Raw genomic sequence first — 22,755 nt, 5'->3', positions numbered from 1 at the left:
TCAGTTTATTAAAAGCATATTTTAACTAAAATAAATAGCAAATGAGTAAATTTTGCAGAGCATAAAACCACTATTTTCTGTCAGTGGAATGATATGTTTATTATTTTATACCTCTTAAATAGCCTTTTCACATGACTGGAATGATATTGACGTTACTTATGCCAAATTTTAACGCCATTAAATTTAAATAAATGATACATTTGTTGATATATTAGTCCTTTTATGAAATTCTCTGCATTAAAATTGTGTAATGGGCGAAACAAAAATCCTAAATGTTTTAATGATATATCGTGTTATTAATATGAAATGTTTTAATATTAAACGAAATAACAGTATACCTGACACTCATTCTTAGAAGTATGACAGACAAAGCCAAATGTATTTATAAAGAGAAATAGAAAAAACGTAAAATAAAAGTGTTTGAGTAGAACTTGAAAATCACAAAAAGTCGAAACATTTTGTAGGAACATCAAAATAGTCATGGAGACTCACAAGTTCTATCTTCATATTGTGTAGTTCTTGAGTTAAATGAGCGTGTCTCTTAAGAAGATCACCAATTCTCGTCTTAGCATGGTCCAACTTAGAATCCCTTCCCACAACACGTTGACGCATTTCATCAACCCACGACTTCTCAAATCCGAGTTGAACAGCTTCATCACATAGTTTAAGGAACTCTTTTTCTTTATCAGGATTAACACTACCAACACTTTCACTTCGAAGAAACAACAACATATCTGTCAATGTTTTCAACATCAAAGCTTGAAAGCGATCGCTAAACTTCTCACAAGCTTTCCAAAGATGTGGATATGCTGATATTGCCTCCACTAACAAAGAAATTTGTGAATCATTGAGATCGGCAAAATGCTTACACTCTTCCAATCTTGTACGAATATCTGTAAAAGCTGTAAAAAGTTTGAGAAGTAGGTGACAAATATATATAAGATGGAGAGGAGACAAGAAAAGAGCTATAACCTGGAGTAACCACAACGTCATTATTGGAAACAATTCCTATTCCCTCTGTTTTATCCAACAAGTTCAACCCTTCTTGGATTTTGATATTTTGATATGGTGCTATTTCTGTCTTGTCTTCATTCATCTCACTATCTTGTTTAACAACCTGGGAATCTTGTACGAGTATATTTGCACCGCTTGACTTGTGAATAGTAACACCACTAACCAAGCTAATATTATCTCCACCAATTGGCAAGGTTTTAATTGTAGCTCCCTCTGTTGCAGCTCCACCTCTGCTCCTTTCTCTTCCTATTTCCTCAATATTCTATTTATCACCAATGGAAAAGTAATGTTTGTGTATATTTAAAGTTATAACTTTTAAAAACATTTGTTTCATAATGTATATCATGTGTTGGTACCACAATAATTTGACCATTTTTAACGGTTACCATATTTACAAGTAAAAGTATTTTATGCAAAGGAGTTACCATACAAGTTTGAGACGAACTTCTTACCTCTGAAACAGAAGTTGGTATTGCAGGTTTATCCGATGTCGTAGTTTTTCCCAAGTTGTCTGTCTCTATTTCATCAGTACGCTTTACAACGCCAAAAGTTATGTTGATTGATTAGTAAGTAAAGTTTGGTTGTGGTTGTTTTAATTTCTTCCATCATGTAGTTGAATAATGTATCATTTTCAGAAGATTAAAAGAAAATATGCAAATACCTCATTCATGTTTGGAGATGAAATGTCTGGAAAGTTTTGCTCCATAGCTTCTGGGTCTGATGTCATTTCACTTTTTCTGTCTATTTTTTGGAACTCTTCAATTTTGTTATGTTGACCCACCATTTCAACTTTGCTCTCCAACATAGATTGATTGTTATCATTGACTTGTGAAGAAAATGGTTTAATTTGAGATATAGATGGATCTTCACGATTCATTTGGAGGGGAGAAGTGTTTTTTGGCGTAGGATCCAAATGCTGCCGAAAACAATTGATCGTAAAAAGTTAGGACTACTTTTTGTGATTGATAGCCTCCAGACTAATTTATTTCCTTCAGTTGTTGTAGTATATAAATCAACCATTCATTTTTTGTAAATTTTTTTAAAAAATGAGAATATTTAGTTTGTGTAATGTTATTTTAGTTAAGCAATTAGTGGTATATACTAAAGTTTAATGTCATTATTATTATGATATTGAAGTTCACTTGGTTAACTTGAATAGGTTGGCGGGTTCTGACCTGTAAAGAAGGCAACTCAGTATAATTGTTGCTCCTAGAAACTTGATCTAATTTCTTTATTTCCTCCATCAGTGACCAAATTTGCCAGTCAGGAATTCTAGAATTTTCCAAAACTGTAGTTCAAGCATATAGTTAAGGACTTCGTTTAACAATGAAACAAAGCAAACACAGAAATCAACGCACCCTCAACATTCCATGAATAATCATTATATCGTCACAACTAAAAATAATTAAATGGAAAAGAAAATAACATGCAGACAATTATAAATACAAGTGATTATTTGTACAAATGTTTGGTTCAAAATTTGAATGAAACATGTAATTTGTTCGTATTTTCTTTAGGTGGAAGAAAGAAACATAAATCATTTGGTTATTAAGGGTAGTTATTTGAAATGTAGTTGTGCTCTAATTCTATAAGCAAATAAAGATGTTGCCTGAAGATTTCAGATTTCACAGCTACATTGAACACATTTAGCGAAATCACCATTAGTCGTTTATATATAAAGCTTCCATCGTAATATGTAATGTTTGCAACAACATGTCCGTTCATAGTATTTACCTTCCAAAAGAAGATTTTGTTGGAGCTCCTGAGGTGGAGTTGTTGAAGTCAAAGAGAGTTTTGGACAATTGCGGATAATGCGATGCTTCACATTTAAAAATATACTCTCTTGTTGAAAATTTAAAAGATGCATAAATATTATAACTTTCAGTTGTGGAAGTTGAACTTTGGTCTTTCCTGTCTCATCGTATTCGCATGCAATAAAGTCTTGTAGTTCATTGGCTTCCTTTATTATTAGAATCTTCAAGTTGGAAAGATCATTGGATGCAAATACAGAGGTGAAACATTTCATCTTATGGCATTGTTTAATAATCAATGATTCTAGTTTGGGGAAGCATGGTTGAATAAACATTTTATCCTCCAAATCCTCTTCAATTATCTGTCTTAATTCCTTGCATTCACTTACTTCCAGATAATTTAACTCTGGTAGGGATCTCAACATAGACTGAGGAAATATTACTTCCAATTTTTGACAGTCTTGTATTATTAATGAGTTGAGATGATGGAGGGTAAATGAGTTATTAGTAGCCACCCAAATATGAGTCAATTCAGGTAGACTTATCAACTTCAAATATTCTAACTTTAAACTGACATGTTGTCCCATCATCCATTCTCCATTGTTGGCATTTCTCATGCGCAGAGTTTGCTGGGTGAGAAAATGCTTCTTAATATTCAACTCTGTCATTCTTTGAGCAATGACATATGTGAGGAGACATGTTAATTGTTTGCAATCTTCTATGCATAGTTTCTTTAATTTTTCGAAAGACCCATTGGCAGGTGTTGCAAATATATCTTGCATCGAGTCACAATTCCAAATAAATATACTTTTCAAATTTGAGAACATTGAAATATCACTTTCAAATTCATGCTCATCTTCAACCATGTTTTCCTTTCTTTTCACTCTTTCAGGAGTTACTATATACTTCAAACCATGACAGTTATATATTTTCAATTCTTCCAATGAAGTCAAGGTCTTAGCTACAGATGTCGTAAACAGTGACTCCAACATTGGACATGAATCTATCTTAAGATCTGCTAGGCTAGAGAGAGAAAACGATTCTGAAAAAACAATGTTATAAATAACAAAAATGTTAGTCAATTAAAAATTTCATTCTTATTTTAAATACATTGATCTCTACAAACTAAAATCACAAATCCAAACATCAAATAATCAGCTAATAATAATAACGATGAAACCACTTCACATTTTCACCATCCTTTTTTCTTTTAATAATTTCATATTTAATTACTGTTTTAATCTCTATTTACAATAATTCCATCTTAATTTCCTATATTCTAATATAGTATATTTTTTAATCTGTAAAGATACCGTTTGTATTTTATTTTACTCATCAAGGTAATATATATAAACTGAAAGATATGTTCTTAAATAGATAGATTAAAAGAGAAAATTTTCTAACCAAAGCGATCGATTGAGTAAATAGTTTATAATTTTATATGGAAAATTAATATTTAAAATTCGAATTCAAATATATTTCCCTTTTCTCTTACTACGTCACAAATATCATATATAATGTTTTAACAATTAATTTTCTTATATTTTTCATATACGACAATGTATTCATAATATTAATGGAAGAAAACCCAAAACTTATCCCACAAATTTATCTAAACGACTACATTAAAATATAACTGTAAGGTAAGAAACATACTCATTCGATAAATTTCAAACAAAAATCTTAATTGAATTCTTAAGGAATGGAGCCAGTTTTAATTGGTTAATAGATTCAGGGAATTAATTTATAAAATTAAATTATAAATAGCTATTACCAAAATTTTAATTGAATTTGAAGAAAAGAATAAGATTCTTATGAGATATTTAATATGGAAAAGGTACCTGAGGAGTTACTCTGTACATCTTCTTCTACAATTTCATTTGTTTCTTCGCAGTGTGCTGGTGGAAGAACTTCCTCAATTATTTGTTCTAGCGTATAGCAATTTGAAATAGTAAGTGTTTTCAACTGAGTTAAACCTCCTGTGATATTGGCTGAGAATATATGTTTTAATTCTTTACATCTAAATATCCTCACTTCTTGAAGATTCTGGAAAATTTTGAATTGCATGGAATGCCCAATTGTAAATTGATCTTCATTTTCCTTTGTTTTGTCAATTGTGAAGAGACATGTTAATTGTTTGCAATCTTTTATAAATAGAAACTCTAATTTTTCAAAAGACCCATTGGCAGGTAGACAACCATACCATAAAGTTTTTAGATATTTCATGCGGATGATCTCCATATAACGTAACTTGGAGAAAATATTTCCCATCTTACTCAAATGATTGCTAGTGTCAATCAAACACTCTATTTCTTCACAATCACCTATCCTCAGTTCTTTCAACTCATTCATACCTTCTTCAATTTCAAATATATCAGGCATCATATTTTTTGCACCTTCCTTAATATTTGCTACAAATAGCTCTTTTGCTTTTTTGGCCAAACCTTTAATAACCTCATTTGATATGTCAAAATAATTAATTCCTAAAGTTCTCTCATAAGAGAAAAACTCTTGAAATCTATAATAAGTATAAAAATCATATTCTAATATAATTCCATACCTTTGCAGCTTTTGGGGGACACTAAATGAGTTAGAGAATTTAACACTTTCTTCCTTTGGATCAATCCAGGGGTCTTTATAAATATACAATTCTTCTAGAAATGGGATTCTTTTGATCTCTTCAAAAATATTGCTTTCAATGTCACAACTAATAAACTCTAACAACTTCAAGTTTGTAAGTGTTGTGAGTGCAACATCAATTTGCAAGTCAAGGAACGAAGGCAATGAACAACGATGAAACGAAAGACTTTGCAGTTTCTTCATATCTGTCACAAATGAAATGTGTCTCAAATTCCAATTTTGAAGGATCAGACAATGGAGATTTGTTAATGATTTGAAAGACGTTGTTGACAACTGCAACCTATCGTCGTTTTTATTGGTAATAATCAAAACTCTAAGTTTTCCCATTCTTTCAAAAATTCCATCAGATACTTCTGATTTTGTTTGTATAGTTAAAAATTCAAGATTGGAACAATCCACATCATCTGGAAATTTCACACACCATAGATATCTCATCGAACCTTGCTCCAAACTTACATCCTTTTCCACTTCACACTTGATGATCTTATTTTCATTCTTTGCTATCCAATGGGCTACATCACGAACCAAGTCATGCATTTTGACACGTTCATCATCCGCCTCCAACAATAAACAAGATCTTACAAGCTTGATTTTGGCTGCAGTCACTTCACTCCTTGCCTCTTCATATGTGTCAACTTCTCCAGCCACACCTAACCCTATTGCACATCTTATTAAACATTCCACTGGAATCTCATAATCTTCGGGGAATACAGAACACAATAGGAAAAGTGATTTAACTTTATTAGTATCTAGATTATCGTAGCTCAACTGCAAACACTTATAGGGATCTCGCAAACCCCTACTGATATTAATCGGCTTAGAACTTCTCAATTTATTCAACGCAGCATGCCATATCACCTCTTGTTTTCCCTTCAAGCTACTAGCAACAACTACAATGGCAACAGGCAATCCTTTACATTCATTTGATATTAATATTCCCAAATGCTTGATGGTTTCAGGAGTGTCTTTAGACATTAGTGCTTTCTCTTGGAAGAGAGTCCATGCTTCTTCATCACTTAAGATCGGTAGATAAATCTTTTTTTGACAATCCATTGAAATACAAACTTCTTCAGATCTAGTGGTAATGAGAATCTTGTGGCCTTTAAGGTATTCAGAGAGGGGAATCCCTATGCGACCAAAATCAAGTTTTTCCCACACATCATCTAGAATCATAAGAAATTTTTTTTCCTGGGTTAATCTCATGCACAAGCGTTGGGCTCTCTCCATTTCTTGATCTTCTGGAAATTTATAATGCAATGAACTTGCAATTTTGTCTTGAATCCTTGAAATTTCTACTGTACTAGACACAGGAACAAAAATAACTGTGTCAAAAAGATGCTCAGCTTCTGCTATCTTCTTAACTTCCATTGCTAATGTGGTTTTACCACAGGCCCCCATCCCGTATAACCCAATCATTGTAACCCCATCATCTTTCAGTGCTTCCATAAGTTGATCAGAAGCATATTTTCTACTATCAAAATTCGTAGATTTTTCTGTGAGAATATCAGAAGTGTTTGAGGGAATTGAGGCAATGCGTTCAAGTTGTATATATTGTTTACCTTCTTGAATGATCTTTTGAAGGTCTGCTTTTTTAATTGCCAACTTTTTTCCTAAACGGTATCGCCAAATCCAATTTGGACAGTATCCAAAAAAACAACTCTTTTTGGCATTTGTCTCTTTAAGCAAACGATTCACATATTCTGAATCAATGTTTGCATTCTTCAACCATTTATCAATAACATCAGTCTTTAAAGTTTGCCTTCGAGCATGTATGACACGATCATCTACAGTCTTTATCGTTTCGACCAAGTTGTCTTCTTCTTTTTGAAGCTCTTTAGCAAAACTATTAAAGCAAAAGGAGTATTGTAATTGATTAATAGCCCCACCCGCCACATCTTTTAAAACTCCAGACAAAAATCCATTCAGAATGTCCATCTATTCACTTTACTGGATTCAACTTAAATAACCTGATAATACAAATATAAGATCAAATAAACATAATGAGTTTTCTACCCAATTAAGAATCAACTTTAGATTAAAGATTAATTTTGTTTTTCAAATTGTCCAAAAGCAATCTTATAATAAAATTTTAAAAAATTGTAAATGAAAAAACATTTTGTTCTTGTTTATTTCTCTTTTTTTAAAAAAAAAATTCCCCTCCTCTACGCAAAAATTCAAATTCAAATGTGAGTATACTTAAATGGCAAACAAATTTTCAGCCATTCTCAAAATTATACGTAAAACTTACCAATATAATTATCAATATAAGGATCATTTTTTTAAGTTTTGAAGCAATTCGTTGAAGACTATACAAGTTAGGAAATGAAATATAACCTAATTCAATAAAATAAGATTCATATGGAATCGGTGAGTTTAAAGGGATCTAATTAGACGTAAAAAATCAGATTTTATATGGAAATTGAGGCTAGCATGATAAACTTCGAGTTGAATATGTTATTGGTTTATAAATATGTGACGGAATGAGTCTTGATTTATTACAATCTTTTTTCCATAAATAATATCTTAAAGATGGGATTAAAAATTAAAATATATTATTTATCAAAATATAAATACATTTTATTTATAATTCAAATACTCAATTATTAATTAAAAATCATTATAAATTAATTCAAACTTAGTCACATATTTATAAAGTCATTACTTTAACTTATTATTTTTTTGAAATATCTTTTAAAGTAACTAACTTTAAATAAAAATAATAATCATAGATCAAATGATATTATTATTGCATTTACACATTTATAAATTATCTAATAAAAAAAACACTAGGAAAATAATGTATAGTGGAGCTTTATTTTCGACGGTTTTTAATAAAACTGCAGTGAATTTAGTCTTTTTCTTTTATATTATATTTTCGGCGGTTTTGTGCTAAACCGCCCATAATATGTTAAAATATATTCCCCATATCCTAGGTTCCTCTATTTCTTCTTCCTCTCCTGTTTCCTTCTTCACTCTGCATTCACGATTTACCATCTCAAGGCTTCCCTCTATTTCTTCTTCCTCATTTCCCATTTTCCTCTTCACTTTGCCTTCACAATTAATCATTTTCTTCTACACCAGTTGATAATTTGCTTTCCACCTCGCATTCATCGTTCAAGATTTTCTTCTTCACTCCACTTTTTGACTTATGGATTTGTGCTTCTTCTTCACGATTTGACAGTTTGCAGTTCGAAGCTCGTACCAATGATATTGTGGAGGCCGGAGTTCAGGGATTCAAAGGTTTGCAACATGCTTTCCTATTTGCTTTCTTCTTCATTTTGCTGTCTGTAAATTAGTTGGATTGAATAACTTAGGGTTTGTGATGTGATGTTAATCGTAGGTACTGTCTTCGCTTACGGGCAAACGAATAGTGGGAAGACTTACACGATGAGAGGCTCGAAAGCTAAACCTGGAGTCATTCCTCTCGCTGCTAACGATTTGTTTCGAATCATTCAACAAGTAACCACTCCTTACTTTCATTTTTTTGTGTGACAAAACCAGTAACAAGAGTTGAAAAGTGACACAAAGCCATTGAAATTGAATTCTAATTGATATAAACAATGTTTGGATACAGTTCTTTATACAATTCAAGCTAGAAGAGCTTTGGAGCTTCTGTGTTTCGAGCAAACTGTTGAGTTAAACCGGGCAACTTCATAAAAGTTAAGTGCAGAAGTTTAATTCACTTATTTTTTTGTGTCTTGTATAGATATAGATATTTATATAGAAGTTTATTTAAACTAAGCCAAAAAGATAGAACTTTAGACCTTATAGACTTTGCTATTATATTATATTATATTATATGTGTGTTTATATATTAATGAGATAGATATAAAACAGTGACAAAGGCATAATTCCAAAACCCCAAAGGAAGAGAGGGATGATGTAACAAAGTAAGGCCCAATTCAACAATATGTCTATGTTTCCGTTCAATGACTCCGTTTTGGTGATGATTATGAGGACATATGAGTCTATGAACAATGCCATGATGAGCTAAACATTGCATGAAAGGACGAAACTCACCACCCCAATCAGATTGAACATTTTTAATTTTAGAATTCAACTGCAACTCAACCATTGTTTTAAAAGTTTGAAAAACTGACAATGTTTCATTCTTCAACAAAAGAAACATTTAACAAGCAATAGAAGCACCTCAGTCACCGAACAAAATGCTCACTTAACTCGGTTAAGAATATTTTAGAAAAGTATGCTTTAGTTACTAGATGTCAGGGTAAGAACTCTCGAATTGTGGGTTTTGTAAAAGGCCTTAAGTCACTTGTAATCTTGTAGGTTAACTTATGTTAATCTCTCTTTTGATAATGTAGAATTATCCCTTGCAAACTGGCTAACACTTAAGAGGTTTTTGGTAATGGAAGCAACATGCAACAAATGATTTTAGCGAAACAGAACTCGAGAATAAAACAGTGAGACAATATCCTTTTACATTATTACAGAATATTCATCTTATAGAATATTCATCTTACTTGTATTCTGTTTTTTGGCAGAGTTTATGAGGTCAAAGAAAAAGGTTAGCATTGGAATTATATCTCCATACAATGCACAAGTGTATGAGATTCAGGACAAAATTAAGCAATACAGTTGCACTTCTCATCCTGGCTTCTTTGTTAGCGTTCGTTCTGTGGATGGTTTTTAAGGAGGCGAAGAAGATATCGTAATAATTTCAACTGTAAGGTTTAATAAGAGTGTTTTTAATGCAGATATTGCCTTTGGGTAGTAGGAAATGCAGCTACTTTAGTGAGCAGTGACTCTGTATGGAGAAAGATTGTTCTGGATGCAAACTTTAAGAATCTGATTCACGCTTTAACTCAGTTAAGAAGTTTTGAGAAGAACAAAATGAAAAATTAGAGTTTGATCAATGGTTATGTAGGGCATCTCAATGACCTGGTTGGTAAATAACTGATAGGGTGTATATCTTCTACTGTTATGGTAATTGTCATGTTCTTAGGTGTATGGACTAGTAATGTCTATAGTTAGGATAGCCAGAACTGTTTAGCTAGACTATGGTATGCATGCTACTAGTCTCTCTTGAATAAGAATCAAAATAAAATAATCTCAGTCTCTAAGAGCTAATTTACAGTAACGTGAACTTTGACGGTTAAAGAAAAAGGCATAATCGTGAAACTAATTTGATCATAATCTCACTTTATTACAATAAAAAACTAAAAGAAAAATAATTTGTACATATTTTCGGTGATTTTTACAAACCATGGTTGTTTTCGACGGTTTTCTCAAAACCCCTGTAAATACTGACGGTTTTTGAAGAACTCTCATTAATATTGTGATTTTTCCAAAACTCCTGTAAATACTGACGATTTGTGTCAAACCTTCGTAATACCGAAGGTTTCTGCTAAACCTCGTTAATACCATCGGTTTTCTCAAAACCTTTAAAAATTACGACGATTTTTCAAAAAACTATTAGTAATTAGTTAGTGACGCAAATTTTTCCAGAAGTTTTCCAAACCGTGGATAATGTATCTTCCGAGGGTTAAAACCACCGAAAACAAAAAAAAATAACCCTCGAAAAAATTGTAGATTTTTTTGTAGTAAATACTTTAAAATATTTAATTTTCAAATAAATGATATTATAAAATTTAAATTTTGACCACGCCCAACAAAAATCGTCAAGTTTCCTTTTCTTTAAAATTTAACTTTTACAATGTATATATAATTATAAACATAAGAAAAAAAGTTAAGGATATGTAAACATATATAATATTAAAATTTAGATTTAATTTTCATAACATACTTAAATCTTAACATTGTTTCACTCTAGAGAAGGCATAAATTTGAGAAAGTAATAACGGGTGAGAAATTATGGAAAATTAAAATTTAAGAAATGAGAAAGCTTTAATCACTTACTTACCTCTTTGTTTAGAATATTGATGCTATATGTAATGTACAATAATGGGTGATTTGGTTAGAAAGAGGCTTCAAAGTCTGCTACAAGAAACAGTATCATTGATTTAGAACATTGAATATATGAAATAAAGAAACTAGGATTTGAGCAAAAATATGAAACCTTACCTCTTTATAATATTATCGCTAAGACTTCTGAATTATATATTTGTATGAGTTTATGATCCAAATGTTGAGTACCGTATGAGTTGCTGCGGTGAAATGAAGAACAATTAGGACATGAACGTGTGAAGGATATCACGCAAAATGTTCGATAGCAAATGAAGGGTAAAATAAGATATGTTCGATAGCAAACATTTTCATCGTTTTTTACCATGAGATAAATTTATTTATATTATCAAGACTATCACAAATGTCTAAATAATACTTCATAAATCAATAATTATATTTATTCACAGCAAGTAATATGTATTTCATAATACTTAACATTTCATATAATGATAACTACTATATCATAAAATTTTGATAATTTGTTTTTATCACATTTCACTTACGAATAATTACACACCACAGTACATATATATGCCCATAATTAAATATCATAGATAAGATATCATGAAAAAAATATTACTTAAGCAAGAATGACTTGTTTGAGTGAAAATTTAATAAACCAAAAGTCATTAAACTCAATATAACTAAAATAACAAATTATTTAATCTCAAACTTTACTATATCATCTTTGCTCATATTCAAACTGCTTTTGAACAAAAAGTAGCTCTTAAGCTTCACCAAATTATCAATTCTAATATGTGTCACCAAATTATTCACCAAATTATTCAATGTAAAAATTAAATCCAAAATATGACATATATACAAGAAATAAATTAATAAATTGTAGAATAAATATAACCTAATTTATAAAAATAAGATTTAATTGGAATTGCTAAGTTTAATAGGATCTAGTTAGATGTAAAATTATATTGAAATTGAGCCTTGGACAGCTAACAAATTTTGAGTTGAAGATGTTGTTGGTTGTAATGATGGAACGAAATGAATAATGTATGTGATGGAATGAGTCTTTATTTATTACAATCATTTTTCATAAATAATATCTTAACGATGGGATTTAAAAATAAAATATACTGTTTTTCAAAATATAAATACAGTTTTATTTATAATTAATATACTTAATTATTGATTAAAATTTATTAAGGATTATTTTAAACTTAATCACATATTTATAAAGTCATTAATTTTTTTTTTGAAATATCTTTTAAAGTAACTAAGTTTTAAAAAAATAAATAGAAAATGATTGTTAATATAGATATGATGTTATTATTATTGTATTTAGACATTTATAAATTATCTAATAATAAAAAGTGTTTCTAAAATATTTAATATTAAAAAAATGATATTATAAAATTAAAATTTTGACTGCGCCCAAAAAAACCTGAAGTTGTTGGGTACAAGAAAAAGACTTCCTCGAGGTAGAGGTGAAGAACCATATCCCTTTGTTTGAGGGAAGGATGTTGGGTACAAAGTCCCACACATAAAATAAGAGATTGGACATGAGTTTATATACACATAATATAACTCCATTGGTAAGAGGCCATTTGGAGTGGTACTAAAAACAAATCGGTGAGGGCTTCTTCCAAAGGAGATCTATGTGTATATGTGTTGTCTCTCCCTACACAAGTTTCTTTTACATTAAAATTTAATGTGGCTTTACAAAATGGATAAATTTGGGTAACCAAGCCTTGAGCGGTGAGAAATGATGGAAGATTAAAACCAAATAGGAAATTAAAAAAAATATATGAGAAAGCTTAATCAGAAACCTCTTTGTTTAGAATATTGATGCTATGTAAGGACAATAATGAGTGACTTGATCAGAAAGAGACTTCAAAGTCTGATACAGAAGATTGAATATCTGATCTACAGAAATTTGCAACAAGAATTTTGAGCAAATATATGAAACCTTACCTCTTTAAAATATTGTCGATCGATACAGAAGATTTGAATTATATATTTGTCAAGATTGGTGAGTTTATGATCTGAATGTTGAGTACTGTATGAGTTGCTATGGTGAAATGAAGGCAATTATAGGACATGGACATGCAAATGAAGAAAAAATGAAGATAGATCGTCTTTTATTCTTTTAAAAAATGTTTCAGATTCTTGAGTGCAAGGAAAGAAAATTAAATTGAAACTGTTAAAAAACAGAGATTCTCTGCAGACATTATTGAAAAATGAAAGGAAGAATTTGGCAATCCCTAGTTTGAAGTTATGCCTAAAGTGTTTGAAGTAACTTGTGTGATTCTTCATTAATTTCTGGAAATGAAAGGCAACTTGATTCTCGTAAAAATTCCTTAACTTGTAACCACTCAGAACAAAGGTGAGAATAACGATGGCAGAATAAAAAATGAAAATTCAGAAACATGGAGTTGGTAATAAGTTTTAGTATGCAAAGATGAAGTTGGCAATAAGATATGCTCAATTCTTCCAATGAAGTCAAGGTCTTAGTTACAGATGTCGTAAACAATGAGCTTAACATTGGACATCCACGTATCTTAAAAAATGTGAGACTAGACAGAGAAAATGATGGTGAAAAACAATTATAAATAACAAAAATGTTAATCAATTAAAAGTTTCATTCTTATTTTCAATTGATTGATCTCGACGGACTAAAACCACAAATCCAAACATCAAATAATCAATTGATAATAATGAAAAATAATCATGCAATACAAATTTATTATGCCCACTTTACATTTTCACCATCCTTTTTCTTTTAATAATTTCAGATTTAATTACTCTTTTAATTTCTATATTTACACAAACTTTATCTTAATTTTAGTTCCTATCTCAAAAATGGCATCTTTTTTTCATCCGTAAAGATACCAATTGTAGTTTTTATTACTCATTCGCATATCTATAAACTCTGTACTTTTTTAAAATATTCACCTTTACAAAAATATTTTACAGTATGATTTTTACCTTAAAAACGAAGTAGGTATTTCTGCATAACATGTGGGTTTCCATATGGTTTTCTTTAATTCTCTCAGCTAAAATTTTATTGAATTTGCAAAACAAAATAACATGCTTAAGAAATGTCATATTGGAAACGTACCTGACCTACTGTTCACAATAGATACTGATGGAATTGAAATGCTTTTAGGAGAAACTTTGACTTGGTTAGATTCAAAATGTCGATCCTCGTCTTCCTCAACAATTTCATTTGTTTCTTCATGGTGTGCTGGTGGAAGAACATCCTCAATTATTTGTTCTAGCATATTGCAACTTCTAATCTCAAGCCTTTTCAATTGAGATAGGTCTCCTGTAATACTGGCTGAGAATACATGTTTTAATTTGTCACATTTATACAACTTCACTTCTTGAAGCTACTAGCATCAGCTACAATGGCAACAGGCAATCCTTTACATTCATTTGACATTGATATTCCCAAATGCTTGATGTTTTCAGGAGTGTCTTTAGACATAAGTGCTTTCTCTTGAAAGAGAGTCGATGCTTCTTCATCACTTAAGATCGGTAGATAAATCTTTTTTTGACAATCCATTGAAATACAAACTTCTTTAGATCTAGTGGTAATGAGAATCTTGCGGCCTTTATGGTATTCAGAGAGGAGAATTCCTATGCGACCAAAATCAAGTTTTTCCCACACATCATCTAGAATCATAAGAATCTTTATTTCCTGGGTTAATCTCATGCACAAGCGATTGGATCTTTCCATTTCTTGATTTTCTGGAAATGTATATTGCAATGAACTTGCAATTTTGTCTTAATCCTTGAAACTTCTACTGTACTAGACACAGGAACAAAAATAATTGGTCAAAAAGATGCACAGTTTCTGTTTTCTTTTTAACTTCCATAGCTAATGTGGTTTTACCACAACCCCCATCTCTCAGTGCTTCCATTAGTTGATCAGAAGCATGTTTTCTACTTTCAAAATTCATACATTCTTCTGTGAAATATGAAAAGTGTTTGAAGAAAGACTAGCAATGCGGTCCAGTGGTGCATACTTTCAAATCAATTTAGACAGTATCCAAAACAACAACTATTTTTTCTTCTTGCTTCTTTCAACAATGGAAAGAATACAATTAAAAATTATCTAACTTTTAATCATTATTTTAATTTTACGTACTATATGATTTCTATAATTTTGTTAAATATTTTTTTTAGAAAACATTTTTTTTTAAGATTCGTCATCCCTCTACCCAAAAATATATTGAAACACAACCATATCTAGCCTCTTTAGGAGAATAAGTTCAATCAACTTCTCTGAGAAATGAATTATCAAAGCAGAAAAAAGGTATATACAAAATGTGACAGTTTTATACAAAATATTTTAAAATAGTTATTACTTTTTTTTCACAAATATATTTTAAAAAAAATCAGTTAATAGTTATATTATAAAAGATAAAATAAGAATAAAAATTGTGTATACAAAAAAAATATCCTCTTCGAAATGCATTCTTATTTTGTACATGCTTCAAAAGAAAATATTATTATCTATTGTTTATTAACTAAATAAATTTATACCCGACACAGTTAAAATAAAAAGGACACCAACGTTCTGTCTAATACTAATGATTTCTCTTTTATAAGATCATAGTCCTTGAATAAATTTTATAATATAATATACAACTTTTATTCTAAAGTATAGATTTTAAAAGAATAATAATTGGGAACATGACACTGGACCAAGTCAAGTTTCTTTTATTTTTCCTATAGAGGAATTTTAATTTTCTTATTTTTTCTGATATATTCTCTGTTATAACTAAGTTTTATACAAATTATAAAATCACGAATAGAAAATATTAAATAAGAAATAAGACAGTACATATTTGTTTCTTATTTCTGATACGTTTTAATTAATGATAAATAATTTCAGAAAATATTTAAAAAAAGTGTTTTAAGAAAAACATTGTCTTCATTTTTCTTTACCGGGAAAATAAATTGAAAATGAAATTACTGATGTTTATATGTTTAAATATATTTATAATCCATAAAAAATGATTTGATTTCAATATAAATATTTGTTTCAAAGAAGGAGAAAGAGGATTGTGAAGAACAGAGAATATGTGACCCAAAAGAATTGGAAATAGAAAATAAGCAGAAATTGGTAAGCTGACTTCCTCTTCTTTCAAATACTGTCGTTGATAACTGTAGAAGATTCCAGCAAGACATGCAACAGAAGATTTAGAAAATAAGCAGAAATTGGTAAGCAGAAATAGAGCTATTTTGGAGAAGAAATGTCTTGAAAATTTTGCTTCATCGTTTCTAGATTTGATGACAGTTGAAAAGATCGTTATAAATATGGTCATTTTCAACTGTCTTTTCCTTTTTTATCTGTTTTGACTCTTAGATGAGTTACTATGTGATTCAAAATAATTACTTATACATTTCTTTATTGATATACTATATTTTTAAAATTTATTCAGGCGAATACTAACTTATACATTTCTTTATATATAATATAAATTTACTATACTGTATTTACAATACTATATTACGTTGAGTTTTATTATATTATATTGTTTCATATTGTATTATGTTATATTATTCAAAGTTATTAATTTTTTAAAAAAATAACTTATACTAATAGTCCGTGATGTTTTCTCCAATTACACTAATAATCTATCTTCTTTTTCAATTCTACACGACCTTCTATTTTTTTTTTAAATATTACAAGTCTCCTGAGTCTCAAAAGTATTATGCTTATATTCCTAATAAGGAAGACTTTATAATGAAAAATAAATAAATATTTTTTTTAAAAAAAGTCACCATAAATAAATATTTCATAATAACCCATTTTTTTTCTTGAAGAAATAAAAGTATTATGTTTTAATCAGTTTATTAAAAGCATATTTTAACTAAAATAAATAGCAAATGAGTAAATTTTGCAGAGCATAAAACCACTATTTTCTGTCAGTGGAATGATATGTTTATTATTTTACACCTCTTAAATAGCTTTTTCACATGACTGGAATGATATTGACATTACTTATGCCAAATTTTAACGCCATTAAATTTAAATAAATGATACGTTTGTTGATATATTAGTCCTTTTATGAAATTCTCTGCATTAAAATTGTGTAATGGGCGAAATAAAACTCCTAAATATTTTAATGATATATCGTGTTATTAATATGAAATGTTTTAATATTAAACGAAATAACAGTATACCTGACGCTTAGAAGTATGACAGACAAAGCCAAATGTATTTATAAAGAGAAATAGAAAAAACGTAAAATAAAAGTGTTTGAGTAGAACTTGAAAATCACAAAAAGTCGAAACATTTTGTAGGAACATCAAAATAGTCATGGAGACTCACAAGTTCTATCTTCATATTGTGTAGTTCTTGAGTTAAATGAGCGTGTCTCTTAAGAAGATCACCAATTCTCTTAAGAAGATCACTTTCAAATTCATGCTCATCTTCAACCATGTTTTTCTTTCTTTTCACTCTTTCAGAAGTTACTATATGCTTCAAACCATCACAGTAATATATTTTCAATTCTTCCAATGAAGTCAAGGTCTTAGCTACAGATGTTGTAAACAATGAACCCAACATTGAACATGAACATATTTCAAGATATTCAAGGTTAGACAGAGAAAACCATCCTGAAAAACAATTATAAATAACAAAAATATTAGTTAATTAAAAATTCCTTTCTTATTTTCAATACATTGATCTCCACCAACTAATATCACAAATCCAAACATCAAATAATCAGCTAATAATAACGATGAAACCACTGCACATTTTCACCATCCTTTTTTCTTTTAATAATTTCTTATTTAATTACTTTTTTAATCTCTATTTACAATAATTCCATCTTAATTTCCTATATTCTAATATAGTATATTTTTTAATCTGTAAAGATATCATTTGTATTTTATTTTACTCATCAAGGTAATATATATAAACTGAAAGATATGTTCTTAAATAGATAGATTAAAATAGAAAATTTTCTAACCAAAGCGATCGATTGAGTAAATAGTTTATAATTTTATATGGAAAATTAATATTTAAAATTCGAATTCAAATATATTCCCTTTTCTCTTACTACGTGACAAATATCATATATAATGTTTTAACCATTAATTTTCTTATATTTTTCATATACGACAATGTATTCATAATATTAATGGAAGAAAACCCAAAACTTATCCCACAAATTTGTCTAAACAACTACATTAAAATATAAATGTGAGGTAAGAAACATACTTATTCGATAAATTTCAAACAAAAATCTAAATTGAATTCTTAAGGAATGGAGCCAGTTTTAATTGGTTAATAGATTCAGGGAATTAATTGATAAAATTAAATTATAAATAGCTATTACCAAAACTTTTATTGAATTTGAAGAAAAGAATAAGATTCTTATGAGATATGTAATATGGAAAAGGTACCTGAGGAGTTACTCTGCACATCTTCTTCTACAATTTCATTTGTTTCTTCGCAGTATGCTGGTGGAAGATCTTCCTCAATTATTTGTTCTAACATATTGCAATTTCCAATAGTAAGTGTTTTCAACTCAGTTAAACCTCCTGTGATATTGACTGAGAATACATGTTTTAATTCTTTACATCCAAATATTATCACTTCTCGAAGATTCTGGAAAATTTTGAATTGCATGGAATGCCCAATTGTAAATTGATCTTCATTTTCCTTTGTTTTGTCAATTGTGAAGAGACATGTTAATTGTTCGCAATCTTCTATAGATAGTTTCTCTAATTTTTCAAAAGACTCATTGGCAGGTAGACAACCATGCCATAAAGTTTTTAGGTGGTTCATGTCACTGATCTTCATATAACGTAACTTGGAGAAAATATTTCCCATCTTACTCAAATGATTGCTAGTGTCAATCAAACACTCTATTTCTTCACAATCATGTATCCACAGTTCTTTCAACTCATTCATACCTTCTTCAATTTCAAATATATCAGGCATCATATTTTTTGCACCTCCTTTAATATTTGCTACATATAGCTCTTTTGCTTTTTTGGCCAAATCTTTAATAACCTCATTTGATATGTCAAAATAATTAATTCCTAAAGTTCTCTCATAAGAGAAAAACTCTTGAAATCTATAATTAGTATAAAAATTATATTCTAATATAATTCCATACCTTTGCAGCTTTTGGGGGACACTAAATGAGTTAGAGAATTTAACACTTTCTTCCTTTCGATCTTTCCAGTAGTCTTTAAAAATATACAATTCTTCTAGAAATGAGATTCTTTTGATCTCTTCAAAAATATTGCTTTCAATGTCACAACTTTTAAACTCTAACAACTTCAAGTTTGTAAGTGTTGTGAGTGCAACATCAGTTTGCAAGTCAAGGAAAGAAGGCAATGAACAATGATGAAACGAAAGACTTTGCAGTTTCTTCGTATCTCTCACAAATGAAATGTCTCTCAAATTCCAATTTTGAAGGATCAGACAATGGAGATTTGTTAATGATTTGAAAGACGTTGTTGACAACTTCAACCTATCGTCGTTTTTATTGGTAATAATCAAAACTCTAAGTTTTCCCAGTCTTTCAAAAATTCCATCAGATACTTCTGATTTTGTTTGTATAGTTAAAAATTCAAGATTTGAACAATCCACATCATCTGGAAATTTCACACACCATAGATATCTTATCGAACCTTGCTCCAAACTTACATCCTTTTCCACTTCACACTTGATGATCTTATTTTCATTCTTTGCTATCCAATGGGCTACATCACGAACCAAGTCATGCATTTTGACAAATTCATGATCTACCTCCATCATCAAACAAGAACTTACAAGCTTGATTTTGGCTGCAGTCACTTCAGTCCTTGCCTCTTCATATGTGTCAACTTCTCCAGCCACACCTAACCCTATTGCACATCTTATTAAACATTCCACTGAAATCTCATAATCTTCGGGAAATACAGAACACAACAGGAAAAGTGATTTAGCTTCATCAGTATCTAGATTATCGTAGCTCAACTGCAAACACTTATAGGGATCTCGCAAACCTTTTGCAATATTGATTGGCTTAGAACTTTTCAATTTATTCAACGCAGCAAGCCATATCGCCTCTTCTTTTCCATTCAAGCTACTGGCAACAGCTACAATGGCAACAGGCAATCCTTTACATTCTTTCGAAATTGATTTTGCCAAATGCTTGATGTTTTTAGACATAGGTGCTTTGTTTTGGAAGAGAGTCCACGCTTCTTCATCAGTTAAGATCGGTAGATAAATCTTTTTTTGACAATTCATTGAAATACAAACATCTTCGGATCTAGTGGTAATGAGAATCTTGCAGCCTTTATGGTATTTAGAGCAAGGAATCCCTATGCGACCAAAATCAAGTTTTTCCCACACATCATCCACAATGATAAGAATTTTTTTCTCCTGCATTAGTCTCATGCACAACCGTTGAGATCTTTCCATTTGTTGATCTTCTGGAAATTTATACTGCAATGAACTTGCAATTTTGTCTTGAATAGTTGAAACTTCTACTGTACTAGACACAGGAGCAAAAATAACTTTGTCAAAAAGATTCTCAGCGTCTGCTATCTTCTTAACTTCCATTGCTAATGTGGTTTTACCACAACCCCCCATCCCGTACAATCCAATCATCACAACCCCATCATCTTTCAGTGCTTCCATTAGTTGATCAAAAGCAGATTTTCTACTGTCAAAATTAATACTTTTTTCTGTGAGAATATCAAAAGTGTTTGAAGGAATTGAGGCAATGTGTTGAAGTTCTATATATTGTCTACCTTCTTGAATGATCTTTTGAAGGTCTACTTTTTTAATTGCCAACTTCTTTCCTAAACGGTATCGCCAAATCCAATTTGGACAGTATCCAAAAAAACAACTCTTTTTGGCATTTGTCTCTTTCAGCAAACTATTCACATATTTTGAATTAATGTTTGCATTCTCCAACCATTTATCAATAACTCCAGCAGTCTCTAAGGTTTGTTTTCGAGCACGTATGACACGATCATCTACATCCTTTATCGTTTGGATCAAGTTGTCTTCTTCTTTATCAAGCTCTTTAACAAAACTATTAAAGCAAAGGGAGTATTGTAATTGATTAATAGCCCCACATGCCACGTCTTTTAAAACATCAGACAAAAATCCATTCAGAATGTCCATCAATTCACTCTACTGGATTTAACTTAAATAACCTGATAGTACAGATATAAGATAAATAAACATAATTAGTTTTGTACCCAATTAAGAACCAACTCAATAAGTACAAATTTTTATTAGTAAAAAAACAGGCCAATTTCACAAAATGATACGTAAAACTTACCAATATAATTATCAGCATCATTTCATAATTTTAAAGAACAATTTTTTTTAAAACAACAAAGTTTAAGTTAAATGAAAAATAAATATTTTAATATAAAAATAGTTATGACTTTTCTAATTTTGTTTTTTATGTTTTGAAGCAATTCTTTGAAGACTATACAAGTTAAGGTAATGAAATATAACCTAATTCAATAAAATAAGATTTATATAACCTAAAGGGATATAATTAGATGTAAAAAGTCAGATTTTATGTGGAAATTGAGGCTAGGATGGCTAACAAACTTTGAGTTGAATATGTTGTTGGTTTTAATTATTGAACCAAACCTATCTTGACAAATACTGTATGTGATGGAATGAGTCTTTATTTATTACAATCTTTTTCATAAATAATATCTTAACGATAGGATTAAAAAATAAAATATATTATTTATCAAAATATAAATACAGTTTATTTATAATTCATATCCTCAATTATTGATTAAAAATTATTACATATTAATTTAAACTTAATGACATATTTATAAGGTCATTACTTTCACTTATTATTTTTTTGAAATATCTTTTAAAGTGACTAATTTTAAAAAAAAAATAGGAAAATGATTATTAATATAGATCTAATGATATTATTATTGTATTTACACATTTATAAATTATCTAATAATAAAAACTGCTTCTAAAATATTTAAGTTTCAAATAAATGATATTATAAAAAATTTAAATTTTGACCACGACCAAAAAATATCTTCAAGTTTTCTTTTCTTTAAAATTTAACTTTTACAATATATATATATATATATATATATATATATATAATTATAAACATAAGAAAAAAAAAGTTAAGGATATGTAAACATATAATTTTAAAATTTAGATTTAATTTTCATAACATACTTAAATCTTAACATAAGTTCACTCATAACGGTAATTCTTAAATGCAATTTTCTTACCAAATTGACTCTTTTGAAGATTGAAACATGTTTAATCCTCTCTTTTATCTAACTTTGGGAATAAGTTTAGCTTAGGCTTCACATAGGAGTTTTCATCACTAATTCCTCAAGTTGTAGGCAATTTGCGTGCTTTGGAGGAGTATTTTAACTACCAAGAGTGGGAGTCGAGGAAAAGCTACAAAAGCAAGTGTTTTGAAGGAGCATGGAAGATACC

General features: G+C 29.5%; 3 protein-coding genes across 3 annotated transcripts; all 3 read right to left on the bottom strand.

Moving 5' to 3' along the window:
- Positions 1-315: 315 nt before the first annotated feature.
- LOC124822174 (uncharacterized) lies at positions 316-7,340 on the bottom strand. The gene is given in 7 exon segments (XM_088116534.1): positions 316-902; positions 973-1,279; positions 1,281-1,547; positions 1,676-1,930; positions 2,190-2,302; positions 2,749-3,807; positions 4,607-7,340. Coding segments are annotated over 7 exon segments (5,199 nt in total). The 3' UTR covers positions 316-438.
- A 7,324-nt stretch (positions 7,341-14,664) lies between these two features.
- On the bottom strand, positions 14,665-15,027 carry LOC148204740 (disease resistance protein At4g27190-like). The gene has a single exon (XM_088116490.1). It carries the CDS (start codon positions 15,025-15,027, stop codon positions 14,665-14,667), a length of 363 nt encoding a protein of 120 aa, XP_087972616.1.
- A 2,550-nt stretch (positions 15,028-17,577) lies between these two features.
- On the bottom strand, positions 17,578-21,435 carry LOC148204739 (putative disease resistance protein At5g43730). The gene is made up of 2 exons (XM_088116436.1): positions 18,711-21,435; positions 17,578-17,918 (listed from the first exon to the last, which is right to left on the bottom strand). The coding sequence occupies exons 1-2, from the start codon at positions 21,433-21,435 to the stop codon at positions 17,578-17,580; spliced, it is 3,066 nt and encodes a 1,021-aa protein (XP_087972562.1).
- Positions 21,436-22,755: the final 1,320 nt, after the last annotated feature.

The sequence above is a fragment of the Vigna umbellata genome, chromosome 1 (genome assembly GCF_029865625.1).
Source record: "Vigna umbellata cultivar VRB3 chromosome 1, Vumbellata_1.0, whole genome shotgun sequence".
In the NCBI taxonomy this organism is placed as follows: domain Eukaryota; kingdom Viridiplantae; phylum Streptophyta; class Magnoliopsida; order Fabales; family Fabaceae; genus Vigna; species Vigna umbellata.
The sequence above is the reverse complement of the archived record's forward strand: the minus strand, read 5'-3'. Positions and strand labels throughout refer to the sequence as shown.

Bases quoted from the DNA above. Each gene is read 5' to 3' on its own strand.
- LOC148204740 (XM_088116490.1), bottom strand. From the start codon at position 15,027: ATGGAAAGATCCAATCGCTTGTGCATGAGATTAACCCAGGAAATAAAG.
- LOC148204739 (XM_088116436.1), bottom strand. From the start codon at position 21,435: ATGGACATTCTGAATGGATTTTTGTCTGATGTTTTAAAAGACGTGGCA. The intron at 17,919-18,710 runs GTACCTTTTCCA...ATTGTTTTTCAG, and splicing joins TGTGCAGAGTAACTCCTCAG to GATGGTTTTCTCTGTCTAAC.